General features: G+C 40.5%; 2 protein-coding genes across 8 annotated transcripts in view; one reads left to right on the forward strand and one right to left on the reverse strand.

Annotated features, from left to right (window-relative positions):
• Positions 1–23,776, reverse strand: part of PKD2L1 (polycystin 2 like 1, transient receptor potential cation channel) — a 311,230-nt gene that overhangs the window by 94,125 nt on the left and 193,329 nt on the right. The window lies entirely within an intron of this gene.
• Positions 1–23,776, forward strand: part of MARCHF8 (membrane associated ring-CH-type finger 8) — an 85,377-nt gene that overhangs the window by 43,907 nt on the left and 17,694 nt on the right. For 6 of the 7 annotated variants that reach the window (XM_085065360.1, XM_085065358.1, XM_085065357.1 and 3 more), the window contains one exon: positions 20,623–20,673. The exons of the other annotated variant lie outside the window; for it this stretch is intronic. In XM_085065360.1, coding sequence (XP_084921486.1) covers positions 20,623–20,673 — 51 coding nt within the window. The remainder of the gene's footprint in view (positions 1–20,622; positions 20,674–23,776) is intronic. 7 annotated transcript variants of the gene reach the window in all.

Raw genomic sequence — 23,776 nt, forward strand, 5'->3', positions numbered from 1 at the left:
TTACTAACATCTAAATTCAGTTTCTGGAGAGAATAATCACCTGTACAGGAGTAGGAAATACTGTTTTGTAGAACCCTTCAGCACTAAATGCATATCTCATGAATGCTGATTAATCCAGAGAACTGACTCAAAGACCCAAAGAGTCCCTTATGCTCATGATAACAGGAGTGCTGAAGTTGTCAACAAAGTAAAGACCATAGCTAGAGTTGAGAGCATAAGAGCTGCTGTACCAGGTTGACTAAAGCACTTTGTGGCAGTGTGCAACAGGGGATGCGTAAGGGATTAGTGAAAAACAAGGCATGTAATTATGTGATATGTCAAAAGTAGGCATTATATCATTACCCATATAATGGTGCCTCCCTAGTATTTTGGAAGATGGTGCAAATAGGTAAAGCTTTTGTGATAAGAGTGGTTTGATAGAGAATTGTCTGTCATATACAGCATGACCACAAATGCTATAGCTACCCAGTCGTACCTTCTGTATTTGTTAATAATGCTTTGCATGTCACATGGACTCTTTCACTGTGAGTTATGTCAAAGGACTAAAAAGGTTTTGGAATAACAGGAGTCCTGTCAGCTGCAGTAGAAATGAGTCAGCCTAAATGGTGAAACCTTGCCCTTGCACAGCAATCTTAGAAGAGCATTTGGAGAGGGGCAGAAATAGACAATTGTCAATAGACAGTTCAGTCAAACCTATAAAGCAGAGCTAAACTGTGATAAGGTACTATTCTGTTTGAGTTACTGAGAAAATCAAGATGCACATTAAAAAAAAGAAACTTTTTCTGTATGATCTTTAACATTCATAAATCTGTAAAAAACAGAGAGAATTTCAGATTATGCTGTTCTTCCCACCTCCGCTGCTTTTTGATGTCTTTTTGTGACTTGATCTCCTTCCCTTTCATGTCTCTACTTGATGTGTTTTTGACATTGAGATTTAATTTTTGTTAAATTTCACTTCATCTGGATATGTTGTTTTTGCTTACAGATTCTCTCCACTTGTTGCTAAAGTTACTTGTTTCTTTCTTAGGGTTGCACTTCCTAAAAATACTTTGTAATGTGTCTTGGAATCCATGTTTCTTTGTTAGCAACATCCCTTTTCTGTGCAATGCTATGGGTTGGGGAAGGAGTGGCTTGAGAGCTGTTTCGCAGAAAAGCATTGGGGGTGCTGGATTAATATGCGCCAACAGGGTCCAGGTGGCCAAGAAGGCCATTGGCATCTTGGCCTGTATCAAGAATACTGTGGCCAGCAGGAGCAGGGAAGCAATCATTTCCCTGTACTCTGCTTCGGTGAGGCCACACCTCAAGTATTGCCTTCAGTTCTGGGCCTCTCACTTCAGAAAGGACATTGAGGTGCTGGAGTGTGTCCAGAAAGGCTCATGAAAGACATAGAAAACTTGTCATACAAGGAATGGCTGAGGCAGCTGGCTTTGCTTAGTCTCAAGAGGAGGCTCAGGGGAAACCTAATTGCTCTCCACACGTGTCTGAAGGGAGGTTGCAGTGAGGTGAGGATTGTCTCTTCTACTGTGCCTGCAGAGAGGAGAAGAAGAAAGGGCCAAAAGCTGAGATGAGAGATTGAGATTAAATATTAGAAAAAATTTCTTTGCTGTTAGGGTGGTTAGGCACTGGAATAGGTTGCCCAGGGGTGAGGTAGAGCCACCATCACTGGAGGTGTTTAAGAGGTGTCAGGATCTGGTGCTGGGTGATGTTATTTAGTGGCTTAAGAGTTACAGTGGTTGTGCTGGATGGATCGTTAAACTTGATGATTTCCAAGGTCTCTTCCAGCCTTGATGATTCTTAGATTCTATCATCTGTCTGCTATACTTGAATGAAAGACAAAAGCACTGATAGGGAGCTATCTTGGTGTTACTTTATTATCTTGACTTCAAGCTCACCAAGTAACTCCTAAATGCTGTTTAGTGCTGCTAAATATATTTTCTTGGTGGCTCTTACAAAGTGTGTCAGAACCTTCTGTGGCTTAAACTGAGATGATCAAGAACAAGCAGTCAAACAATCAATGCATCTTCCAGTCATCTCAGAAACTAAGCTTTAGCAGGTCAGATTGGCTGAAGAAAAGCAGGTCGCTGAAGACCTATGTTGTAAAGTTCCTTTGCTTCTCTCAGGAGCAAAAACCTGTGAGGTTCATGTTACCTTTTACCCTGAAGTGATTCAGTTTTTCACAAGAGAGTTCCAGAGTGGGTTTGAAGGAGGTAATAGTTGTCTCTACCAGTGTCACTTCACAGGCTCTGTAAAGTCTATTGGGTGCTGCCCTTCTTGAAATGAGTTAAAATACCCTTGCCCTGAACTTTGTCTCCTGCTTAGCAGGAACTTTTCATTCGAGTGCTTTCTTTATGAGCCTATCTGTGAGGAAATCCAAATGGCTCAACTCAAGCCTTTCATCTTCTGGCTGGACAAACCATATCCACCAGTGTTGTTTCTTCCAAGTTCTCTTATTCTGATGTTATCTGCAGACACCAGAAGGGTACTGTAAAGCTGTTCAGAAGTGCTTAAAAACATAAGATGTGCTCCAAAGAGATTATTGGCTTGGGGAAGGTGAGATTGTGCAGAAGAGCATTGCAAGAGGGTGATTTTCCTATTTCTTCACTTAAGCAGTTCAGGGCTGAAGGACTACTTAGATTATTCCCCCCACCACTCCCTTCCCCCTTGTCTCATCCCTTGTGTTTATTTTGTCTTTTGGCAAAGGACACAATTACTTCAGGCTATTGGCTAGTTGATGACATCAGACAGCTTTGCCTCTGAATGGCAGCCTCATTTGGTGGAGAAAAACTCACCTTAAATTTCAGCCCCGGTAAAAAAAAAAAAAACACCAACTAATAAAAAACCTGACAAACCTCAAACCACCAAAACCCCAACAAAACGCAGAAAAAATGCAGAAAAGAAACCACATCATCATCCCCACCCCTCCAGAAAAAAAAAAAAAAAAAACCAAACAAAAACCACCAAAACCATACTGTTAGTTTTTTCTGAGATGTAACGCGTTCCAAACCAAAATCTATACAATGGTGCTGAAACAATGAGTATGTTAAAAGAAATAGTAATTTTGTGATCTCTGCATTGAGCATTCCCATACATCTGTCCTGCATGTAACTGAAAGGAAAGTTATGAAGATAAAGGTTCCTTTTTTCTTTTTCTTACTCAAAAATTTTAAAGTAATGCTTGAAACATGTGTTTTTTAAGATTTGCTTCTTTTGTTGCAGTTACCAGGCAGTGCTTCTGACTTGTTTTTATGATGTATATTTTGGGGCACTCAGCTTCTGTGACTGGGGATGTGTGCACTTGTTTCATGCATTTTAAGCTAATTTCATAATTTTGAAACTTGAGTAATGGGGACAATTTGGTGTATGAGAGCTCACTGAAAATGAATTGTAGTTGTTTAAAAGGTGGTGAACAGTTTGGATTCTGAGTGCTAGGGCCAGTAATGCTTCAAGTGGCAATTTGGTGACAGACTGGCACATTCCTACGCAGTCCTTAGACTAGGTTCCTAGCAAAGACTGTGGAGATGCATGATATTTATTTATTTTATTATTATTGTTGTTATTGTTATTAGTAGTACTAGTGTTAGTATGGGAATCTGAAGCTCTTCAGTAGTAGAGTTTGGCAGTCCAAAAGAGAGGTAGCAGGAGAATGTTGGGAGAAAGAAGAAACATCTTTCAACTGTTCTTCCAGAGACTGGTTTCTGCACCTTCTGATGGGCAGCTGAGTTGCTTCTAACATGGATTTTTGTGTTTCTCTTGCCTGGGGATCTTTTTTTTCTCTTTTTCTAATTCAGTGTCAAGTTCCCAGCTTAGCCTAGTGCAACAGGAAGCAATCTCAAAACCAATCAGTTTGAGCTCCCTTATGATGACTGTGATGGTTGGTTGGTCTCCATATTGAGGCATTCTGTGGTTACTACACACTGTTATTTTTTTCTCTTGAAATTAAGTTAATAGTTGAACAGTTTTTGCCATTCCATCTGGTTTCTGTTAACTGCTAATTTTGTTGCTGTTACTTGCGTTCAGTTTCCCTCTTGCCATCTAATGGAAAATTAGTGTTTTATGACTTGCTAGGGTACTTATTTTATCTCAATTGACAGTCAGTGGTTAATACTAAAATGTTGAAATGTAACAATACTTTTCTCCAAGGAAGTATTTGTCTGTATCAAAGGGGTCAGATTAGTTTGAAGAACCAGATGTAATACCTTAGGCCATTTGAGGCACCAGCTCTACTTGCAAATCCAGGCTGGGCTATCGTGGTTAGAGTAATAATCCCCATGTTTTCTGTCTGCATTATTCAAGAACACTGCTTCTGCTATTTTACTTTTTCTTAATACTTCTGTCTCCCATAATTGTGGCCCTGCACCCACTCTGGTCTTTGTGACAGTACTGACTGTGTGTTGTTCTCCCTAAAAATATCCCTTTTTCAAGTGAAATTAGTCTCCTGACTCCTGTTGGCTTCTTATTTCCCAGGTTACAATTAAGGGTCAGAGTAGGAGTTGACTTAGTGATCATCTGTGCTGCAGTCTGGTATAGTTATTACAGCTGGTCAGAAGCTCTTAAATTAAGAAACATGAGCTTAGCTGCAGTCAGGATCCCTGAAATGGCTTTGTGTACAAAGCTTGGGAGCTGCTGGTTTATAAGGGACAATGGTTTATAACTATCCCTGTTGTTTTTCATCAATGTTAAAGTAATGAACTTTGGTGACAAGTTGTTGTGACAGTACCTCATCATTGCCACATCAGCTTTTCAACTGAAAGCATTTTCACAATTAAAAGACTTTTTCTCACTTTTTTTCTTAGTGGTTGCAAGGGTAGGAGAGCTATAAACCTGAGCTACAAACGTGAGCTACAGTTTGAAGTCTCATGATTTACCAAAATACTTGTATTTAAATGGCAGACACACTGTCGACAGGCAAAAGGAAAAGTAAAAAAAAAAAAATCTCTCAGTCCATAAAGCTTATTTTGATTGGCAAACTGTCACTGGCTGTGTGAGGCAGGGAGTTTTGTGTTAGTATTTTGCACCTTGGTTTTTATGATATCTGTGGCATTTAAACAAATTACAACCCTATGAAAGCTCTTAACTAGGCATTGGATATTTTCTGCCAAAAAATGCTGTATTAAATGTAAAGAAGAGTTGAAGATTGGTGCCAGGGCCAAGCCAATTTCTCAGTGAGGCTGCCTTAACCTACACAGTGTGGTTTAAAAATAAGAGGACATCACTCCTGCTAGTAAACTGTAAGCACCACTGTTACGGATAATGAGAAGTGTAGTTCATTACAAGATGCCATTTGTACAAACCTTTCTTCTCTGTTTCCCTCAGCTATATTGGAGCAAAGCCCTTTTAAAGGTAAGATTGAGACTACCTCCTGGTTACCTGGCATAAAGTCACTAGCTGTCCTGTGTGGGGAGGAACAGGCATAGGGCAATGGATGTGATAATTCAAGAAAGGTAGTCTTTTAAAATAAACAAACAGAACAGAGGCCAAATTCATATTGAAAAATCAAGCTAGGTAAATGCAGTGATAATCTGACCTAAATGTAGATTTTTGTCTCTTATTTTAGTCTTTTGATCAAGAGAGTGTATTTTACAAACTCATAATATTACGGCAGACGATAACTGGAAGAAACTTAGTGGTGGGAGCTGAGGTTCTTCTATGAAAGAATTTCTGAGATGCAGCAGTTGTAGGATGGATGTTTTAATTGACTCATTTCTGCAGCCCATTATCTCAAAGTTTAGTAAAGTATAACAGGGACAAGAACATTCCTTGGGTGGGTACAGTTGGAAAGGAACTCTGCATTCTCCTTAGTTCCCCTAGCCCATGAACAAGCTTGTGAATCAAGCTCTTTCTTGCTCCTTCAAACCATTAATGGTTTCTGCAAATTGTCTGTCATCAGAAGACCTACATTTCTCATCCCAAATTAAAAAAAATGTAAGAGACATCCAGTCATTAAAAAAACAAAGCAAACAAAAAAATTAGGGGTAGAGGAAGGTTCTTTATTTTGTTTTTATCTTCCTCAGGTGTATTGCAGATTATATTGCTTATTACTTGCTCTATCCTCCTTTCCCTTTTTTGCTCTTCTGCTTTTTACTGAAGAGAGTTTTCACTTCTGCCATGCCATGCCACATAGCAGCTGCTTTTGATTTGCGGAAGCACAAATAGAAGCCTTCTCACATATCTGACTTGAGGGAAGATGTTAACATGCTTTTCACTGAAAGGAAAAGAAGGGTGAATACAGATACATCTGAGATGAAAACAGAGCATCTGCAATAGCAAGAAGTGTGAATTTAACAAGAAGGAAACATGATCTCCTGATGAGCCGTGGGAAGAGAATCTGATCATTGTAACACGAGCATTTTTGCAAGTTGTCTTCTTTAGCATTTATAGATGTGAACCACTTTTACCTGTCAGTGCTTTTCAGAGGTGATCTCTGACTCTGTCCCATTCTCAGCTGAGCTTTGGGAAGGTTTAGTGTCCAAGGCCATAAAGGTCTGACTACAGAAAGTGCACGTCCTAGTTTCCCAGCCCTTGCTTAGTGGTGAGCCTAACCTTTCTTCTTTGCAGTTGTCTGTGGTACAGATGAAATCAACTACCTTGTCATTAAAATTGAGATGACACTTGAAGGGTTTCTCTTTTGAGAGGGTTTCCTTGTCTGAGTTTACTGTGACCCTTGATTTGACCCTGTCTAGTGCAGAATTTTCCATTAAATGAAAAGAAAATGTAGTTTGTAAGGTTTTTGGTTTAATACATACTTATATTTGTCTGTGTATGCATTTTAATGCATTTGACATAAATACGCCTGGCAGCCTTTTTCCTGTAGTAAAACCTCCGGTTTTTACACCAGTATCCATTCCTCTTAGTGCCTTTTGTAGATTGCTGTAGTTGTCTTTAGATTTTCTTGTATTGGGTTATAAGATCTCTCAATCAATTCCAGCTTTTTGCCATGTGTTGCATTGCTTAGCAGTACACAGCCTTGCTCCTGAATTCTCTTCTTTCTTAAAGGCATCAGTTGAATTTGGCACAGTATTCTGATTCTTAATTACATCCAGGCAGGATGTTCCAGTCATTCTAGGCCCTCCAGTATTTGTAACTCTTGTATAGTGAGATTAACTCAGTATCTTTCAGGGAATAAAACCACTGTATCTATAAGTATTCATCAGAAGGGTGTGTTGAACTGGAAGCCAAATCTAATGCTCTACCTTGGAGGAGAGTTAGCTGTCAGAGAAATAAAATCCTTCTGGATTTAAAAATGATTGCAATCTTTTTTTCTAAAGCTTACATGAGCTCCCCTTTGCACCCAGGATTAGATCTTATGAAGATGGCTATATTTCTATCCATTCTAGCTTCTTTATTTGGAAGTCACAATCCTATATATAACATCACAAATTCAATTTCTTGCATTGAAATAAAAAGTATTTCCAAGTTGTTGCAGTGATGGGGAAAGATACAGAGAAAGACAGTATAGATACTAGCAGAAAGGCAGGAGAAAAGCACTGGTTCATGTGGGAAAAGCTGTATCCTAAGAAGAATCAAGGATGATAAAAGGCACAAGGAGACAGCGCAGGTGTAATGTGAGTTAAGATGGTGCTGGGGACAGTGGTGGTGGCTCAAGATGCACTTGATGTAGTCACTGGTTCATTTGCTGTTCTCCTCAGTGTATCTCTGTGCTGCTGAAGGATACAAAGCAATGCTTACTTATAGGCAGTGTTTATGTGTGGGCTTTGCTGGTTTCACCCTGTCACTTTGGGAAGCAGCTCCTGTTTTTTAATCCACATAAGCCTTTAGTCTCACACCAAAACATGTCCCTCCTGAAATGTAATCCTCTTACTTCAGTTACACTGCTATGCTCTAGTTTTGCCCATGTGTTTGGGAGCACAGGCAGCAGGGTTTCTGAGTGTTCCAAGGGTTGGAAAAACTTAAATATCCAAGTACTTAGTTGAAGCCTAGCTTCTTTGGAAAAGCCTGCAGATTCCTTATCCTGGGGGGCCTCACTTGCAACAAAAAAAAAAAACAAACAAACAAACAAAACAAAAACCACAAACCAAAAAAAAACCAGGCCAAACCAACACAAATTAGGCATCTTTGAATATTTGTCAATTGTTTCCATCATCCTCAGCTTGCTTGCCTCCATGTACAGGAATGAATGAAGACATTGTGGAGCACCTTCTGCATACTCGTAGACCACATGCTTAGAGAACTAAAGGTTCAGCCAGGGAAGTACAGTGACAATTTGAGATCAAATAGAATCAGATCAATAGAAAATTTTCAGGGATGGAGTGAGATTCGCAGAGTGAAGTAGATCATTCTGATTTGAAGGAAGCAGTTTCTAAGGAGTAGTCAGTGCTTTGCCAGGTGGTGGGCTCTAGGAGCCACCTCTTGAAGCAGATCCCAAAGTCTGATACTCCATGTGACAGTCAATGCCCTGGCAAGGTCCAGCTGGGAAATTTACATTCTAGAACCAAGAAGAATGGAAGGGAGAGCTCTTGCTCGTGTTCTCCTTGTTTTGGCATGGCTGCACTGTACATGAAGCTCATTCTGTGCAAACCACACACACTGTTTGGCCTCGTGCTTGTAACAGGACACAGCTGCTGGCTGGGACACAGAGGAACACTGCATACAACAGTAGTACAAGCGGGGGTGAATTTCACTCAGGGCAGCATAATGTCATTGTGCCTCGGGTTTCCCCTCTGCCAAGTAATGGCTACAGTTGCCTACTTCAGGACACTGATACCAAACTCCAGGCACGTGTTTTGGAGGAGGCTGTAAATTGCAAACTGTCCTCATCGTGTCTCTTTTACAGGTATCATTTGTTCAGCTCTCACTTTGAGCTGCTCCCTAGTGCTGTTTGGCACTGAACAACTGCAATATTTTCCTCTGGAGAGGGAATATTGTTTTGGAGGAAAGGTGCTACGTAAGAAAGCATGTGCGCAGTGCACCAGAGTTTCAGTCCTGTAGTACAGTCTAATTTTCAGTGATAATGTGGGTGTTACCTAAATACTTTAATGTATTAAGAGAGGTTCTTCCAAATTGACATCCTCTTTTTGATGTCATTCATTCTGTCATTTTGGGTACCAGCAGCAGATGTTAAGGAACCATTCAAGAAAAGTATTCATTTTTCTGAGTGTCTGTGTAGAAAATTGGCCACTTGTTCCGTTGAATTCTTACTTCTTTTATTTACCTCTCTGCTATGCTACTTTGTTCTTAGCTGCAGGATAAGGTTGCCTATCTCACTACTTTGAGATTCTAAAGCTTAGAGTTTTAAGTGACTGGAAGAGGTTTCTTGCAGGTTCTTTTCACTGGAGATGAGGTGTTTTTTTGCTTCCACATATTAAACAAAGGAAGACTAGAGTGAGTATGTGCAAAGACCCACAGATTTTTCCAGACCTGATACTTAAATATCCTTATCTCCCTGTTTGGAGGATTATTAAAAATTGAGCTGTAGGGGTATAGGAAGCTGTCATAATTGCAGCGTGAACTGTATGTTTTGATCAATTTTAAGTGCTTACCCTTCCCAAGCACCAGTCCTTCCTGCATTTTCCTTTGGGTTGGTTCCCATTGTTCCTGATCCTTGTTTTGTTGCAGGAATCCCTGCTCACCAGTCTCAGGTCTTGCCTGACCTAAGGAATTATTTAATCTCATCTATGAATTTCCTCCTGGATGCCTGTGAAAACACAGTGACATTTGTGATTTCCTCAAAGCAAAGCACATATGTGCAAGGAATGGTGAAAGGGACACAAAGAGTTAAAATGCAAAAGATGTGTAAATGTGTCTAACCCTTAGCTTTTCTTTGCAAATTCACATTGATCTCACTCGTGTTTGGTAACTTTGTTTTGAAACCCAAAACAGTGAATTATAAATATGGGGGAGTCAGAATTTGGGCCACAGTGTTCTGGTTTGAGTCTTAAGGCTTTTATATCTCTGTATTTCAGAGCACAGTCCAGTTGTTCATGCAAGTTGCATTCTTATCCCATGGTACTGTCTGATCACTCCCACTGCCTGCACATGCAAGATGCAGCTCAGCAGCATCTAATCCTTCCCCCTGCACTCCCTCCTTTTCCCAGAGTGCTTGTCGTGCCAAATCATCTGTTTCATCTTTTACAGAATGCTTTGCATATTTTTTTTTCTTTCTGGATGCCTTCTGAAGGGCCCCTTTAAAACTAAAATCTAAGGGAGAATTTTGACATTTTGTAATGTCCAGATAAGCAATATTGCTTGCCTGGGATTTGCCTTTTAAGAAAAACAGATTTCCAAAGCAGTAGTTACTTCTCTTCAATCTCCAGGAAAATACTTAAGCAGTCATTTCAAAGTGGAAGTACTTATGTTTGGGGTTAATTTTATTTTTTGTGTTTTCAAAACTAAGAGGAATCAGAAATAGGTTTGGGGCAGGGGATCTGTGGACTGAGAATTTTCAGTTCTGGATCAGAACTTTGTTGTAAAAGTAAGCACGTGGTCGGTGCAATGCTCCAGGTGTAAAAGCTTGCAAACTGAGGATCTTACCCACTAAGGGAATCTTCTCTACTGGATTGTAGTACCAGTGGTGAAGCCCTTCTTTCATTGCTTCAGCTTTTCACTCAATTACAGGTGTAAAGGCTAAGAGAAAACAACCTCCCTTTAAGTCTGACTATGTATGTTTGCAGCAGGCATACAAAAATGCCTTTAAGTATTTAGTAGCTCTTTGTGGTGTTTTAAAAGTTTCTTTAAAAAATACAAAATTATGTATTTTAATAATATATATTATTTTCTAAACCAGCTGCAGATTTCACAGATAGCCAGTGTGATTTCTGCAGATAATGAACGTGTAGAGAATGAGCATAGAGAAGATGGAAATGGAGCCTTTAAAATCTAGCTTTGGTGGGGGTCAATTTAAAGGCAATTTGACAAAAGTCAAATTGTATAAGTTAATACACTTTGCTTGAAAACTTTGATGCAATTTCCTGTGACAAAAAAAAGTCCTCACTCAAAACTTTAGATACATAAAGAGCAGGATATTTAATGTGAGTATGAGGCTTATTTATAACCCTTTCCCCTTGGGAAATAAACTTTACAAAATGCTGTGTCAGCGCAGGAATGCAGCACTGTCCCCAGTAGGTCAGCCAGCACACGCCACAGCTGCAGTTCATTTTCTGTTTCATAGGAATAAAAGAGTGAGGCAGAGGAACCCAAAGAAGTGAATTGCTTAATACCACTTGTATAATGCCAGTACTTCTGAGCTGATGCATGTGTGTTTCCATAAAAAACTCTGAGACCAAGCAGGATTTTACTGGAACTAGAGCATGAGAGTTGCAGGAAGAGAGTGAGTAAATGTCTTCAGTTAAGTGGAAAAGCTTCTGTTTCAATAGGCTAATGGCCCAGAGATTTTATTTTAGCAGAAAATGCAGGCGTTCCTGGGACTACGGTGGTAAATTTAGTTCTTACACAGCTGCTGGCATTCGGCTCATTCAGACACACAGAAACTTCAGTCCTCCTTATTAGACAGTGTGTGCACTGAGTTTCCTAAGTGGGTGAAGGGCAGTGCTCTCCTAGAAGACTTCTTCTCTTCAGCTGGTAGGTTTTGTTAGTCTCCCATCTGATTGCCTCAGACAGTGTTCTGCTGTCTTCTAGGTTTTTAGGTTTTGAGGCTGCCCACATGGAGCATCCCCTTTTCAGCTACAGGTGTCCTGACCATAAGTGGTAAAGGTGCTCTGAGCACCATACTCTGTATTCACACCACCTGCTCAAAAAACATCTCTTTTTTCTTTTTCTTTTACTGTGTATTGCCCTCCAGGTTGACAGCCATGCTGTGCTGGGTCATCCCTGCCTAATTTAGCCAACACAGCTTCATTGGCTTCAGCGTTGCTCAGTGTAAGCACTGCACAGCTGTCCCTTCCTGCACAGGGGTTCTTTAAGAAGTGTTTCTCCTTCTCCCACCTGAATGTGTAGTAAATGTAGATTTCCATGTTTTTCTAGCTGACTCTTAGTGCAATTATTTCATTTCTATTTTTTATTTCTTAAGGTAAATCAGTGTTTTTAAAACTATCTACTACCACTTGTAGTTACTGAAATATCTTTTTTCCAGTCAGGATGTTGGTAGTGGCTCAATCAGAATCTTAGAGCCAGCAGTGTGCCCAGGTGGCCAAGAAGTACATTTAGAGTGTGTTAGATCCTGTGTGCTTTTGCAGCCTCTAGCACTGTGCAAATTACAGAATTTCTAGGTCAGTGAGAAATGGCCATCTTGAGTCACTGTTGCTCACACAAAACTGTGAGCAAACAGAATGGTCCTGACAGACAGACGTGTGAAAGCAGGAAGCATCATACCTTGGCTTCTTAGGCTCTGAATTTTTGCAGGAAGCCCTGAAATACACAGTTGGAGAAAACGTCCTGCTGAGCCAGGGTGTGGGAGGGTGTGGTTAACAATGGCATCTGAGGCTGGGGATGTAGGCAGGTGTTTCAAAGCACTGCCTTACCAGCTTCTTGCCATGCTCTGCTACTGAGATAGTGCAGTGACTTTAAATGTGCATTGCACCGAGCAGTGCAGAGCGCAGATAGCCCCAGTGGGTGCCCATGAATGATGCTGTGCCCAGGGCTGATCTTCTCCCTAGTCCCAGGCAGCCCTCTCTGGACTCACGTTGGTTGGCTGAATCCCATAGCATCAGGTGAGGCCCTGTGTGAGACCAACTGTCCTTTCTTGACAAAATGATACAAAATGCTCTTGGGTTACTGGTTAGGGTAGCCTGCTACATCTCAAGAGTTTTTTGCCTTTGTTTCTTGTATCAGGATTTGAGTTTTGGGGGAAGAGAGGGGAGTAGGCTGTGTATGTGCTTCCTCTAGTTTTGTAAGGCTTTTTCTGGGGGTAGCAGTGGGATTTTATTAATTAAAGAAGTTTAAAAGTATGTAAATGTGGCCACACACACATGCATGTTGTTGAAATTATTTGGGGTGTATGGTCAGTCAACTTGTGAATTTCCTGGATATTTAGTCAGGAACTCTGAACACTCATTTAACAAAAATTTTTATTGGCACATTTATGTTTTAAAATATTCTCATTTTGCAGTTCAAATGCACTACCTTTTAAATGAAAAGGACCTTTTCTCTTAGATGTGAATCATCTTTTTTTTCCAGAGTGTTTTCTTTAACGATGGCTGAATATGTTGCTTTTCTTAGACACTATTCATAGTGAGTTTTCTGAACTTACAAACAAATGTTGTTAGCAATGTAGTGTACATAAAACTCTCAAGAATATCACGGGTTAGAATCTTACAAAGATCTCTAACTAGTGTTTGGCTCAGTAATTTTAATGGCATCTGTAGGCCCTAGTTGATAATTTACCTAAATTTCTATGATTGTTTAACACTGAGTTTGAAATGCTCCGGGCAGAATATTTTGCTGACTGCACTAATAAAAATGCGAAGGTAGAATTTCAGGAAAAAGCAAGCTGGTCTGTACTGGCTAGGTATTGCTAAATAGGTCTAATATCTACAAGTGCTCTTTAAAGAGTTCTTCTGTCATGTGCTTTTAGCCATATCATGTTAAATGTTAACAAAAATACCCTGAACACTTTCTAAGCATCATTTGGGAATGATTTCTATAACTTCTCTAGGTAACATTGTTTGCCCCTATGGTCCATGCAGCCAGGAACAGGTTAATAAGCAATAATTGTATCTGAAGATGTAAAGGGAGGGAAAGAAGTCAAATCCTTCAGCAAAATAGAAACTACTTGAAGTATCAAGCTTGCTTTGAGAAATACACAATTTTCTAGTGCTGTTCTGGTTTTAGAGTCAGGAGGCATTTGTAACCTTGGCTGAAGTATTAATTGGCACTTCACTGTTTTAGCTGTATACCTTGGTGGTATGAGTTGAAAATGAGAGCAGCTTTGTGGACCATGTTGGATGGGCAGAGGCAGTGATCCATGCCCCGTGTCAGGTCTGAGTCACAGCCACCGCCCTGACTGTGCAGCAGGTGCCACAACATGGCCTGATACTGCTGCAAGCACTGCACCTGCAGGGTCCTGCAGGGACCAGGAAAGGCCAGCTCTTCTGAGACATCCTCCAGGCTGCAGGCTTCCTCTGTCTGCAGCCAGCTTGACAAATTCCAAGTTAGCAGTTGCCTAGAGGCTTTTTAATCTGTGAATGTTTAAAATAGTCAATTGATTTGGCATATTGACATGTTTAGTGTACCATGAGAATTCCAGCAGTTGCATTAAATGCAATTACTTTGCAAAAGATAGAATGTTATTCCTTTTAATGTGTTTATAATTGCAGACTTCCTCAGTGCCTGTCTCTTTCTTTCTGCTGTGGAATACAGAAAATTGTTTGAAACGGCATTTTCTCTGTAAGCTTAGTGTGTACCGATTCCATTATCACAAAAGGTGTATATTTTTGGATCATGTCTTTTGTAGTTCATATAATTTGTTCCCTGAGGGAAGGATTCATTTTTATGAGCACATTTTTGTGTGTTGCATTACAAAAAGATGTGCATCGATTTTAGGCAGGTTGTCTGGCAACAGCGAGATAAGAACATCTGTAAAACATGTTGGGTGCCAATCTTTGTAGTTGTAGTTTCTTTGTTTGAAATGGGGCACATGGCACGTGCATGTAAAAAGTGTGCGAACTGATACCATTTTAGTGAAATGTACCAGACTGATGGCCTTGTACAGAAATAAAAATTTGCCCTTCCAGGTGAGGTCATTAAGAGGAAAGCTAATGTATCATCTTCTAGCTCAGACAGTTTAAGAAGGAAGATGGAGGTCAGAAGTCCATTTTGAAATAGCAGCTGGAGATGCAGGTTCTCTGTGATGGGAAGCACTTTGCAGACTCTTTGGAAGTAAAGCAAAGCAATGCGAAAACCAGAAAAATGGTATGTTGAACAATGCCTTGGAGAAGAGGGCCTTTTTCAATGGAATGCTCTCCTCACCTTATCCATCATCTGGCTGGAGTCAGGAAAGAATCCAAGCATTGTATCTCTCATGTAGTCCTAGGACCAAACTGGCAAAGCCAGCCACAGAGCAGTACACAGCAAGTCAGGACAGGTGGACCACGTCTGGTGCATGTAGGGACCTGCATGACTGAGAAGTTTGTGTCATATTGGACACATCCATGCAAGTCCTGAGAGCTGCTCCCAAGGCAGGCAGGAGATGGAGTGCCTTGTGTTTCTGACCACACTGGGGTGCAGACATGGGCAAGAGAGTCTTATTTAACTTCGATATTCTGCTGTGTTTGCCTTGTTCTTTGAATTTCTTCTCAGTTCTATTTCTTGTTTGTGATCTGCTAGCCTCCTTGACCTGCCTCCCCAAACCTCCCAGGTTCAGCTGTTCTTTGAATTCCTTGAACTTTTTAATTTTTTTTTTTTTTTTTTGCTGGTCAGTGTTTTCTGTTAAAGCCCTATGATCTCACGATTTTATTTCTGTTGCTGATATTTTCAGGCACAGCTGTAAGTTCAGCACCTGGAATAAAGCTTGTTAATTCTCCTATGTTTTACTATCAGCCTTTTCTTTTGCCTTCAGGTTGTTTTTGTGAGTTTGTCTCTCACTATGTGAAGTGGCTTAATGTGAATATGAATAAACAAGTTAGAGAGCTCTCTTGAGTAATCCACAGTGAACTTGCTGTAGATTTTCCACTGTGATAGAACTGAAATTTTATATTGGCTTTCTGCACTTATTTGTGGATTGCTGGTCACAGGAAATCAAGTGGGATTGTCCACAAACAGAAGATACTGCAAGGGGCATTGTTTGGATTCCTATTTCAGTATTTATACTGTGTCTCCAGAAAGGCAGAAGAAGGAACTAGGTGATGTGATTTCCATCTCCCCATTACTTTCAAGTGTCAAGTAAATAGTGCACAAGAGCAGAGATGCAAGGCATAGATGCCATTAATGTTTTTTGACTAGGTGCATTGTGGTGTTATTCTTCATTTCATTACTCTTCTAGCTGTGTACAAAAATCACTGATGAACCTTGATGATATTTGTTGCTCTTCCACAATGACCTGGTGACTACTGAAGAAGTAAAGGTCATGCTTAGTTGTTAAGATGCAAAGTACCATTTCCTACTGAAGAAATTAAATGTCGAGTTCTGTCAGTGATGAGATCTAGTGCTGACAAAGCATTTGTAATGTAACAATCCATTGGTTTTGGCAGATGAAAGAAATAATTGCAAAGTGTTCTCCCGTTTCTTTCCTCTCATTCTATCCACTTCAGACAATTATGTGCACTTGCCAATATCAGCAACAATTCCTCTCCCCAAACTAAAAGTGTATGTTCTTTTTAATATCTACTGTTCAGGTATAGGGTTGCAGAACTAGATTTGCAGAAAGTTGGAAGAAGTTGTCAGGAAATTTGACACAGTCATGAAACCTGAAACAATACCTGTGTGTGTACGACTGCATGTTTGTAGTACAGTGGTGCATTCATGCTCTGGTCACAGGACTCAATGGAAGAACGGAGTTTCACTTCTGACTTGCTGCTTTGTCCCGCAAGGATCAGCTACTGAGTAGTTCAGCACTTCACCATTTCAAGCAGTGCCATTCTGTGTCCCATTCTGTACTTCTTATCAGATCTAAGAATGAGGATTGCTGTATGAATCGGAGCAGTTGTTAATTATTCATTCTTTTCTGCAAAGATTTTTAGTAAGGAAAGCAACCATTCACCCAAAAGACTTTGTTGAAATAGTGCCCGTGACATTCATTGTCGATAACAGTACATGATTTTGCTAGATATCCATCTCATGCCTAATCTGTCATTGTAAAATGCAGTTGTAATGCACAGAATGAAATTAAAATGCCTTTCAGAGTCCACCTAGAAAACCACAAGTTGGCAGTGCTCTTGCCAGTCTGGCCTGGTTTGTTTCTGTGTCTCTTTTGGGTTGAGACATTAGTACTTGCCTTGTATCTCTGTCTGGGGCATTGCAGTAACACCATCCTCAAAATAAAGTCTCTGCTCTTTGTTACTGAGATTTTAGATGGAGAACACCTATCATTAGATAAAGCTCTTAACCCATGTTATCATGTAAGATAATGTAACACAGAAATTGTATTGCATAATGGGGAATATAGTGCCCTATCAAGTCACTGGTGTGTTAAAGAACTAAGACTTCAGGAAGCAAGCTTGTGCTGAGTTTACACAGAGGCGCTGGTGTCTTGAGGGCAAAGGAGCATCATCCTCTGGTGCCCTCTGCCCTCCATTCCCAGACAGAAAGAGTATAAAAGTCATCTTGCTAACCCAAGATCTGGCTTGAAGTTTCTTCTGCAGTTCTGTGAGCAGAGATAAAGATGGCTTTAGCATTAACCATACTTAGGACTAGATTTGGTTGTGTAGTCAGGGACATAGCCAGAAGGCAGTTGCACAAGCTGAGAAACTGCTTCCTCTGTTGTCTTCTATTTACCTGCCTTAGTGACTGGAAACCAGAGTGTTGGAAACACAAAACCAAATTATTTTACTGGTATATTTTTTACCTTTCCTCTGGCAAAGATATATAAGTCGTATTTCTTTAGGGTGCCTGCTTGCTGAGGCTGCAGTAAGTCTTACAGCTAAGTTTGGAGAAAGGTCAGTTTGATACACTGGTGTTTTAAGTGGACAAGATTAGCAATGGCTGCTCTGGCTCTCAGGGTAAGAACTGGTTTATTTGGGCTCAAAAGAGTTCTGAGTTTGGCTGTGTGAGTTATGCAGCTGTTGCACTTAGTGGAAACTGGATACACTATGGTAGGGAAGCAAGGGTAAAATAACTGGTTATGGATATAGAGTGAAAAGTGTGCTTTGTTTGTTTGCCTTCAAAATAATTTTTATATTTTTAAGGTTTCTGTTCCTCAATAATTGTGCCTGCTATTAAAAATATACCTGCAGTAAATTTCCTGTTGATGTTATGGATGTACTTGCTTTGTGTGGCTAAGAAGCAGATGTTGAAAAGCACTTAGGTGGCCTAGGAGTCCGTTAGGAATATCACAGATTCTTAAATATATGGGTGCATGCACTCCATAGCCCTTAAAGGAATATTTTTCAAGACTGCTTCTTTGTTTCAAAATTATGACTCTTGTGATAATAAAACCAATTGTTTGCAGTCATCTACTGACTCTGATAGGTGTGTTTCCAGCAGTAGATGAATAAAGATAGTATGTGTATCTGTCTCTTGGAGGCTCCTGGCATCCATCAGATAAAATCAGCTCTGGGAGCAGAGGCAGAAAGACAAGTTTCTGTGGCAGCAGCTAAAAGTCTGTTTACTCTGCATCATCTGCTATGTTGTGCAAATACAGGTCTTGTCTTCCAGCCTGTCATTCTTACTGAATTTTAGCACATCCTTTTCAACACAGGTGCCTGTGTAAGTTCAGTCATGCTGTCTTGCAGGCGTCTTCTACAGCTAGACAGGAGTTTTTGGGGGGCATTGAGTTAACATGAAACCTCTGCTCTGTTTAATTTTGTTCCTTAGGAACTTCACTCAGAAGTCTTTGACATCTTGGGTTGGATTTGAGACTTCTTGCTCAAGGGTCCCACTCTTCACTGTCATTTTCCCTTGTCCTATGTAGCCTTGCTCTGCTTCCCACACATCCCTAGAAGGCCAAGCACAGCCTGCTTCCCCCACACCTCTCACATACGCAGTGACAAGTCTTTGTGCTTGCCAGCTTGTGTTGGTCTCTTTTCGTCATAGCTCGAGAACATGTTCCTACCCTCTTTTTTCTTCCTGCTGTCTCCTGTAGCTTCAATTAACTTTTTTTTGCCCTGTTGCTATGGTTACACTGCCTTTGATGAAGTCAGCTAGGCTTTCCGTTATGATTGGAGCCATTTCTTAGCCGTACGGGTTCTGGCAGTAGTCCTGTCCAACAGTCTTCACATAAACGTTATTATGTCCATATTTTTGAGGGCCTTTGTGTGTTTGTTTCTGTTCCAGGAACACTGTTATCTGTGTAACATAGATATGTATTTAATATAGATAACAGTATTCCTGGATTCATAATCAAACTTAGTCTTGCAGTATACAAATCTGGCATTCTGATACTTGCTGATTTTTTATTTTGGCCACGGGTCAAAACTGGCATGTGGTATTCCCTAACCACTTTTCCCCTTGTCTTCTGAAAATACTATTTTACTGTCTTCTGGCTAGTTGGATTCCTACATACAGGAAATTTCAGAACACTCTATTTGCTTCCTCATGTTTTTAAGGAAGGAAATGCAATCCCTGCCTGTCAGCTGTCATAGTGCCCAGGACTGTGTTGAGAGGCAACTGGTGGTGTAAGGAGCTTTTGTAAGCTCATGCTAAAGTTTTATGCCTTGCCTTTTCTTTTCTCATCAGAAAGCTTGGAAGCTGCTCTGGAGGATGCACTGTAGAAAGAAGTATCTGGGAGCACAGGGGTGTCAAAGTGTGGGTGTAGCATCTGAGTGCCCAGCCAGCCAGGCTGACTTCATATGGGCTTTAGTCATTGAAGGGTCACTTGAACTGTAGCAAACCATAGGCAGGAGGTCTGAGACCAGTGTGCTGATCTAGGAGTAACAGCAGCTGACTGTTTGGCAGGGAATTTTTTATGTCCCTATTTGTTACATATGTAGGACTTCTGATCTCAAGCTTTCTCTGATCAGTCAGTGCCAAGAAGACTGGAAGAGGGTGCTGCCAATCAGTGTCTCTGTTAGCTTAAATTCTCTTCAGGAATAAAGGTGAAGAAAGAGTTTGTTTCCCAAAATCCCAAGCAAAAAGATGCACTTCTACAAGCCCTTACAGAGCATAGAGCCCATAGGAAAAAGTCCTAGCTTTGCCCTTTTGTCAGAGGGTTTAAATCTCAAACCAGTTCCATCCCAGCTTTACAAACTTAGAGGAATGCAGATCTGTAACTGAATGTTATGACTTGCTCTGTTTGTAATGTTTGTTTCTGGAAAAGTACTTTTCATTGGATTTTATTCAGAAAAGTTTTTGCAAAGCAATTTCTAGGCTCTTCCCAGGGGAGCAATCATGTCCAGTTATACTTACAGTAAACTGATGTTCAGAAAACAGGTATCCTTAAAGGATTAAATATCTTGCTGAAACGTACATTTTATTTTCAAAGGAGATGAGATTGTCATCCTTATGAGTCAGGGTCTGCACACTGGAAAGTGAAAAACAGTGAAAAATCATCACTAATTTCAGTTTTGAGAATTGCAGCTTCCACTTTTCCATTTTGTGTAACATTTCCAGTTTAATTCCAAGTTCTGTAGTAAAAGGAAGTTCGTCAATAATTCTTCCCAGTATCCTGAAGTGACATGCATGTGGTTATTCACAATTGTTTTCAGTCATCACTGTGATATTTTCATGTATTCTTTAAGCAAGAGCTTTCAGCTTTAGTGGTTGGATGTTTGCCTTTAAATATAGATGAAGCAGGTCTTCATCATACTGAGAAGTATCCTTTCCAAAATAGATGCCATCTGAGTAAAAGGGCTTTACAGTACCCTCAAAGAAAATAAATAATTGTTGTTGTATTTCTCAGCTTGTATGTTTGTTGCCTGCGTGATTTTTCTGCAAGGTAATATCTTGTTAAACAAACAAAGCAATTCAGTGATTATTGTAAATCAGGCTGATGTCAATAGAATCCTTAAAAGGTCTAGCTGTAAGACTTCCCCCATGGAATTTGGTTTCAAATGCCAGCTTTAAAATATTTTCATAGCAGTGACTTGTTGATGCAATGATCCTGTTCTTCCTCTTGCAGAATGAGAAGGCTTTGGGGCATTCTGTGAGCCGCTCCAGTAACATCTCAAAGGTATGTTGCTTGATGTAACTCAGTTTTGATAAACTTTGGGATACTGGGATTTCTCTCATTTCAAAATTGGGATGATACATGCGATGATGTGACCAGTAGAAAATGCTTTTTATGCCTGTCTGTCATTGATAGTCACTCCTGAAACACTAGAACACTGGTGTTTCACAGACTCTCTTTACAGGTCAAATGAAATGGAAGCTACAGTAGGTTTTCTCTTTCACACTGTCAGCCTCCTTAGCTTGATAGGAGCAAGATAGATGACAGATGCCTGAGATCTTATCTTGGAGGGAAAGTGGCTCCAAAACCATCACTCAAGTATGTTTTTTTATAAGATAAAGCTAAGATGCATAGAGCCATGCATCTCATAATATGTGTAGGATATGTGGTTAAATGTTATTCTATTGTTACTTCAACACTGAAGTATTTTTAGCACCATGAACTTGTTATCAGGACATGACTATGTAAGTATTTTTAAATGTTTGATTTTACAGAGCCTGGCCATGTAAGAGAAGCATGATGCTCCACCTGTTCTAGTCACCCTTCAGCACAGCTGATGGGCACTTCAAAAGCATAATTGCTTTGTTATGCCATTAGGAAAAGGTATTTTCTGTCCAAGACAATTATTGCAATACATACCCTACTCCTACTTCTGCATGCAAATAAGATTTTTAACTATCTGTAAGTCTGACAGCTTTTTGCCTACACAAGTGCAGTTTCTTAAAGCCTTCATGCAAGCAAGGCTGTGCTGGTTGACCAATGTTTTTCATAGGATGCATAAGCTTCAACTCTTTGTTGCCGCAGTTACGGTGGCTGATACTTGTTACTTATAATGAAGGACTTAGTCATTATGGCTGTGACAAGCTCAAGTCCCTTTTTTCTATTCTGGGTGTTTCTGGATCTAGGGGACTGTTCATGACTACCTCCAGCAGAGGAAACAGTGTCTGCACATAATATATGCTTCATATGGGCACAGCCAACTTTCACTTTGGAGCAAAAGACAAATGAGCAGGGCAACTACCCAGTGCACAAGGTGTTGACCAAGCTGAAGGTGTTGTTACCATGGATTGAGATGAGATTGTTTGGCATCTGGCATCAGAAAATATGCATTCATATAAAAGGTTTTGAAATAAAAACTGTGTGAGTATAAATTCTCATGTGAGCTTTTCTAAAATGGGGCTCTGCCTGTTCCTTCCTGGTTCTTATCTTCTTAGGCATCCTTAATTGGATTTTCAGGTTTTGTTCAGCAGAGATAGTAATTTTGCCATTAAGTGTCATTGTACTTTTCCCAGAGTGTCTCAAATCAGCCCGAGCCTTTTGGCAGCAGCACTTTGGTACCCATACGAATCTGCACAGTTCATTCTTCATTCATCAAGAACTAGCAGTGTGGCAGTGCAGTGGGGAGAACTTTACACTCCGGCAAAGCTCTCCCTGGGAGTGCTGGCAAGTGAGACATCAATATTGACATTCATCTTGAAGCACTGAAACCTTCAACATGAATACTGTGTGTTGCAACAGCTAAAGTTCTTGAGGGTATCAAAAGTCAGCCTTGCCAATTTAACGGGGGAGACCTTTTGGTTGCAAAAGGAGCTTCCTAGAGGTGTTGATGTTCTTACTGCTCCTGTGCCACCTCTGTCTGATCCATTCTGTGCACCTTCTCCGCTCTGGAGATATGTTCAAACAAGGGCAGACGGTCGAAGTCCCATCAGTGAAATCAGTCCCTGGTTTGCCTTATGCATCTGAATGCTGCCTTGTGCATCCAGGCAGTTCCATGCTAAGCTGCAACAATTATTTTGTGGTCTACAGATGTTTTTGCTGGTGCAAGCAATTTGTACCACAAATCAGGAAAGATTATAGTAGTGGAATCCTGCTTAGAAGCTTAAGTACATGCAAAATTTTTCTTTTGTTCTGAGGTTTAATAGGAGGAAAGTGCCCTTTTAAAATTGTTTAGAATACTGTAGCAACATGGCCAATAATGCAGATTGGATGCATTTAAAGGAGTAAGTATGAAAACACTTGGCTGCCTATATAGCCCTTTCTGAAATTCACAGAACTTGTTGATCCTAACCGTCTTAAGAGGGGCTTTTTAACCAAAATTGGGCTAAGTCAATTACGTGCTGCATTTACAGATATGTTGGCATGTTTCTGTGTGTGTGCAGACATAATGGTCATGCTTTCTGCAACTGACTGTTTCAGCCATTGTTTTTCCACCCAAATCTGGCTTACAGCACAGCAACACAGTAAATCTGCTACAAATGCTTGGCACTGACACTTGATTCAAAGTCTTACTGGTGCTGCTATGTCATTATGAACCTGCTGTGATTATTACTGTGTATCTTTCCACTTCTCTCAGTTGCACAGTGCGATTTGAGTGGAAAAGATTGAGTCAGAACTCAGCCTTTAGCCAAGAGAGGATGCTGTGTTACTTACTGTGACCAAGGAAAGCAATGCCCAAGGGCTAAAAGTGATGAAGGAGGGAGGCAGACAGATGGTGCTACTGAAAATGAAATCAGCTGGTAGAGGTAGCAGGACCTCTCTGACTATAGACCCCCAGTGTCGGGACCAGGTGGAGCTGTCCCTCGGGAGAAAGGGGCAAAAAGGCAGTTCTCCAAGAGACAGTTGCTAAGAGAGACAGAAGAGATGCTAGTACATGTGGCCAGGCCAAGAAAAAGCAATCACCTGAATACTTGGCTAGGGATGGAGGCCAGAAACAGCAGAAAAAGGAGCAGGGAATAAGCTGTAGGAGGATCTTCATATGGTGCCATTAGGCTGTGTGCAGTATGCTGCACGCTGGGGGATGTGGCGTTCCTCCAGGCCCTTCTTTGCTTTTTTGGGGGTATATATTTCAAACGCTTCTTTTAAATCTGCTCCACGTGAAACATGTGAATTTCTGAAATCTTTTATGTTTTGAAATAAAAAAATATCGTTGAAGGCAGATTTAATTGATTTAGTCATGGGAATTGAACACAGCCCAATTTCTCCAACTTGCCCTGTTCAGACGTTGAAACAGCACTGATGCTGATTGAAACGACCCCAATTGGCACAGGGGAATATAGCCCAGATCACATCTTGGCTGTTTACCCTAAGCCAGCATTTTTTCCAAGCA

Source organism: Lichenostomus cassidix, chromosome 6 (genome assembly GCF_008360975.1).
Source record: "Lichenostomus cassidix isolate B80296 chromosome 6, HeHo_3.0, whole genome shotgun sequence".
Taxonomy (NCBI): domain Eukaryota; kingdom Metazoa; phylum Chordata; class Aves; order Passeriformes; family Meliphagidae; genus Lichenostomus; species Lichenostomus cassidix.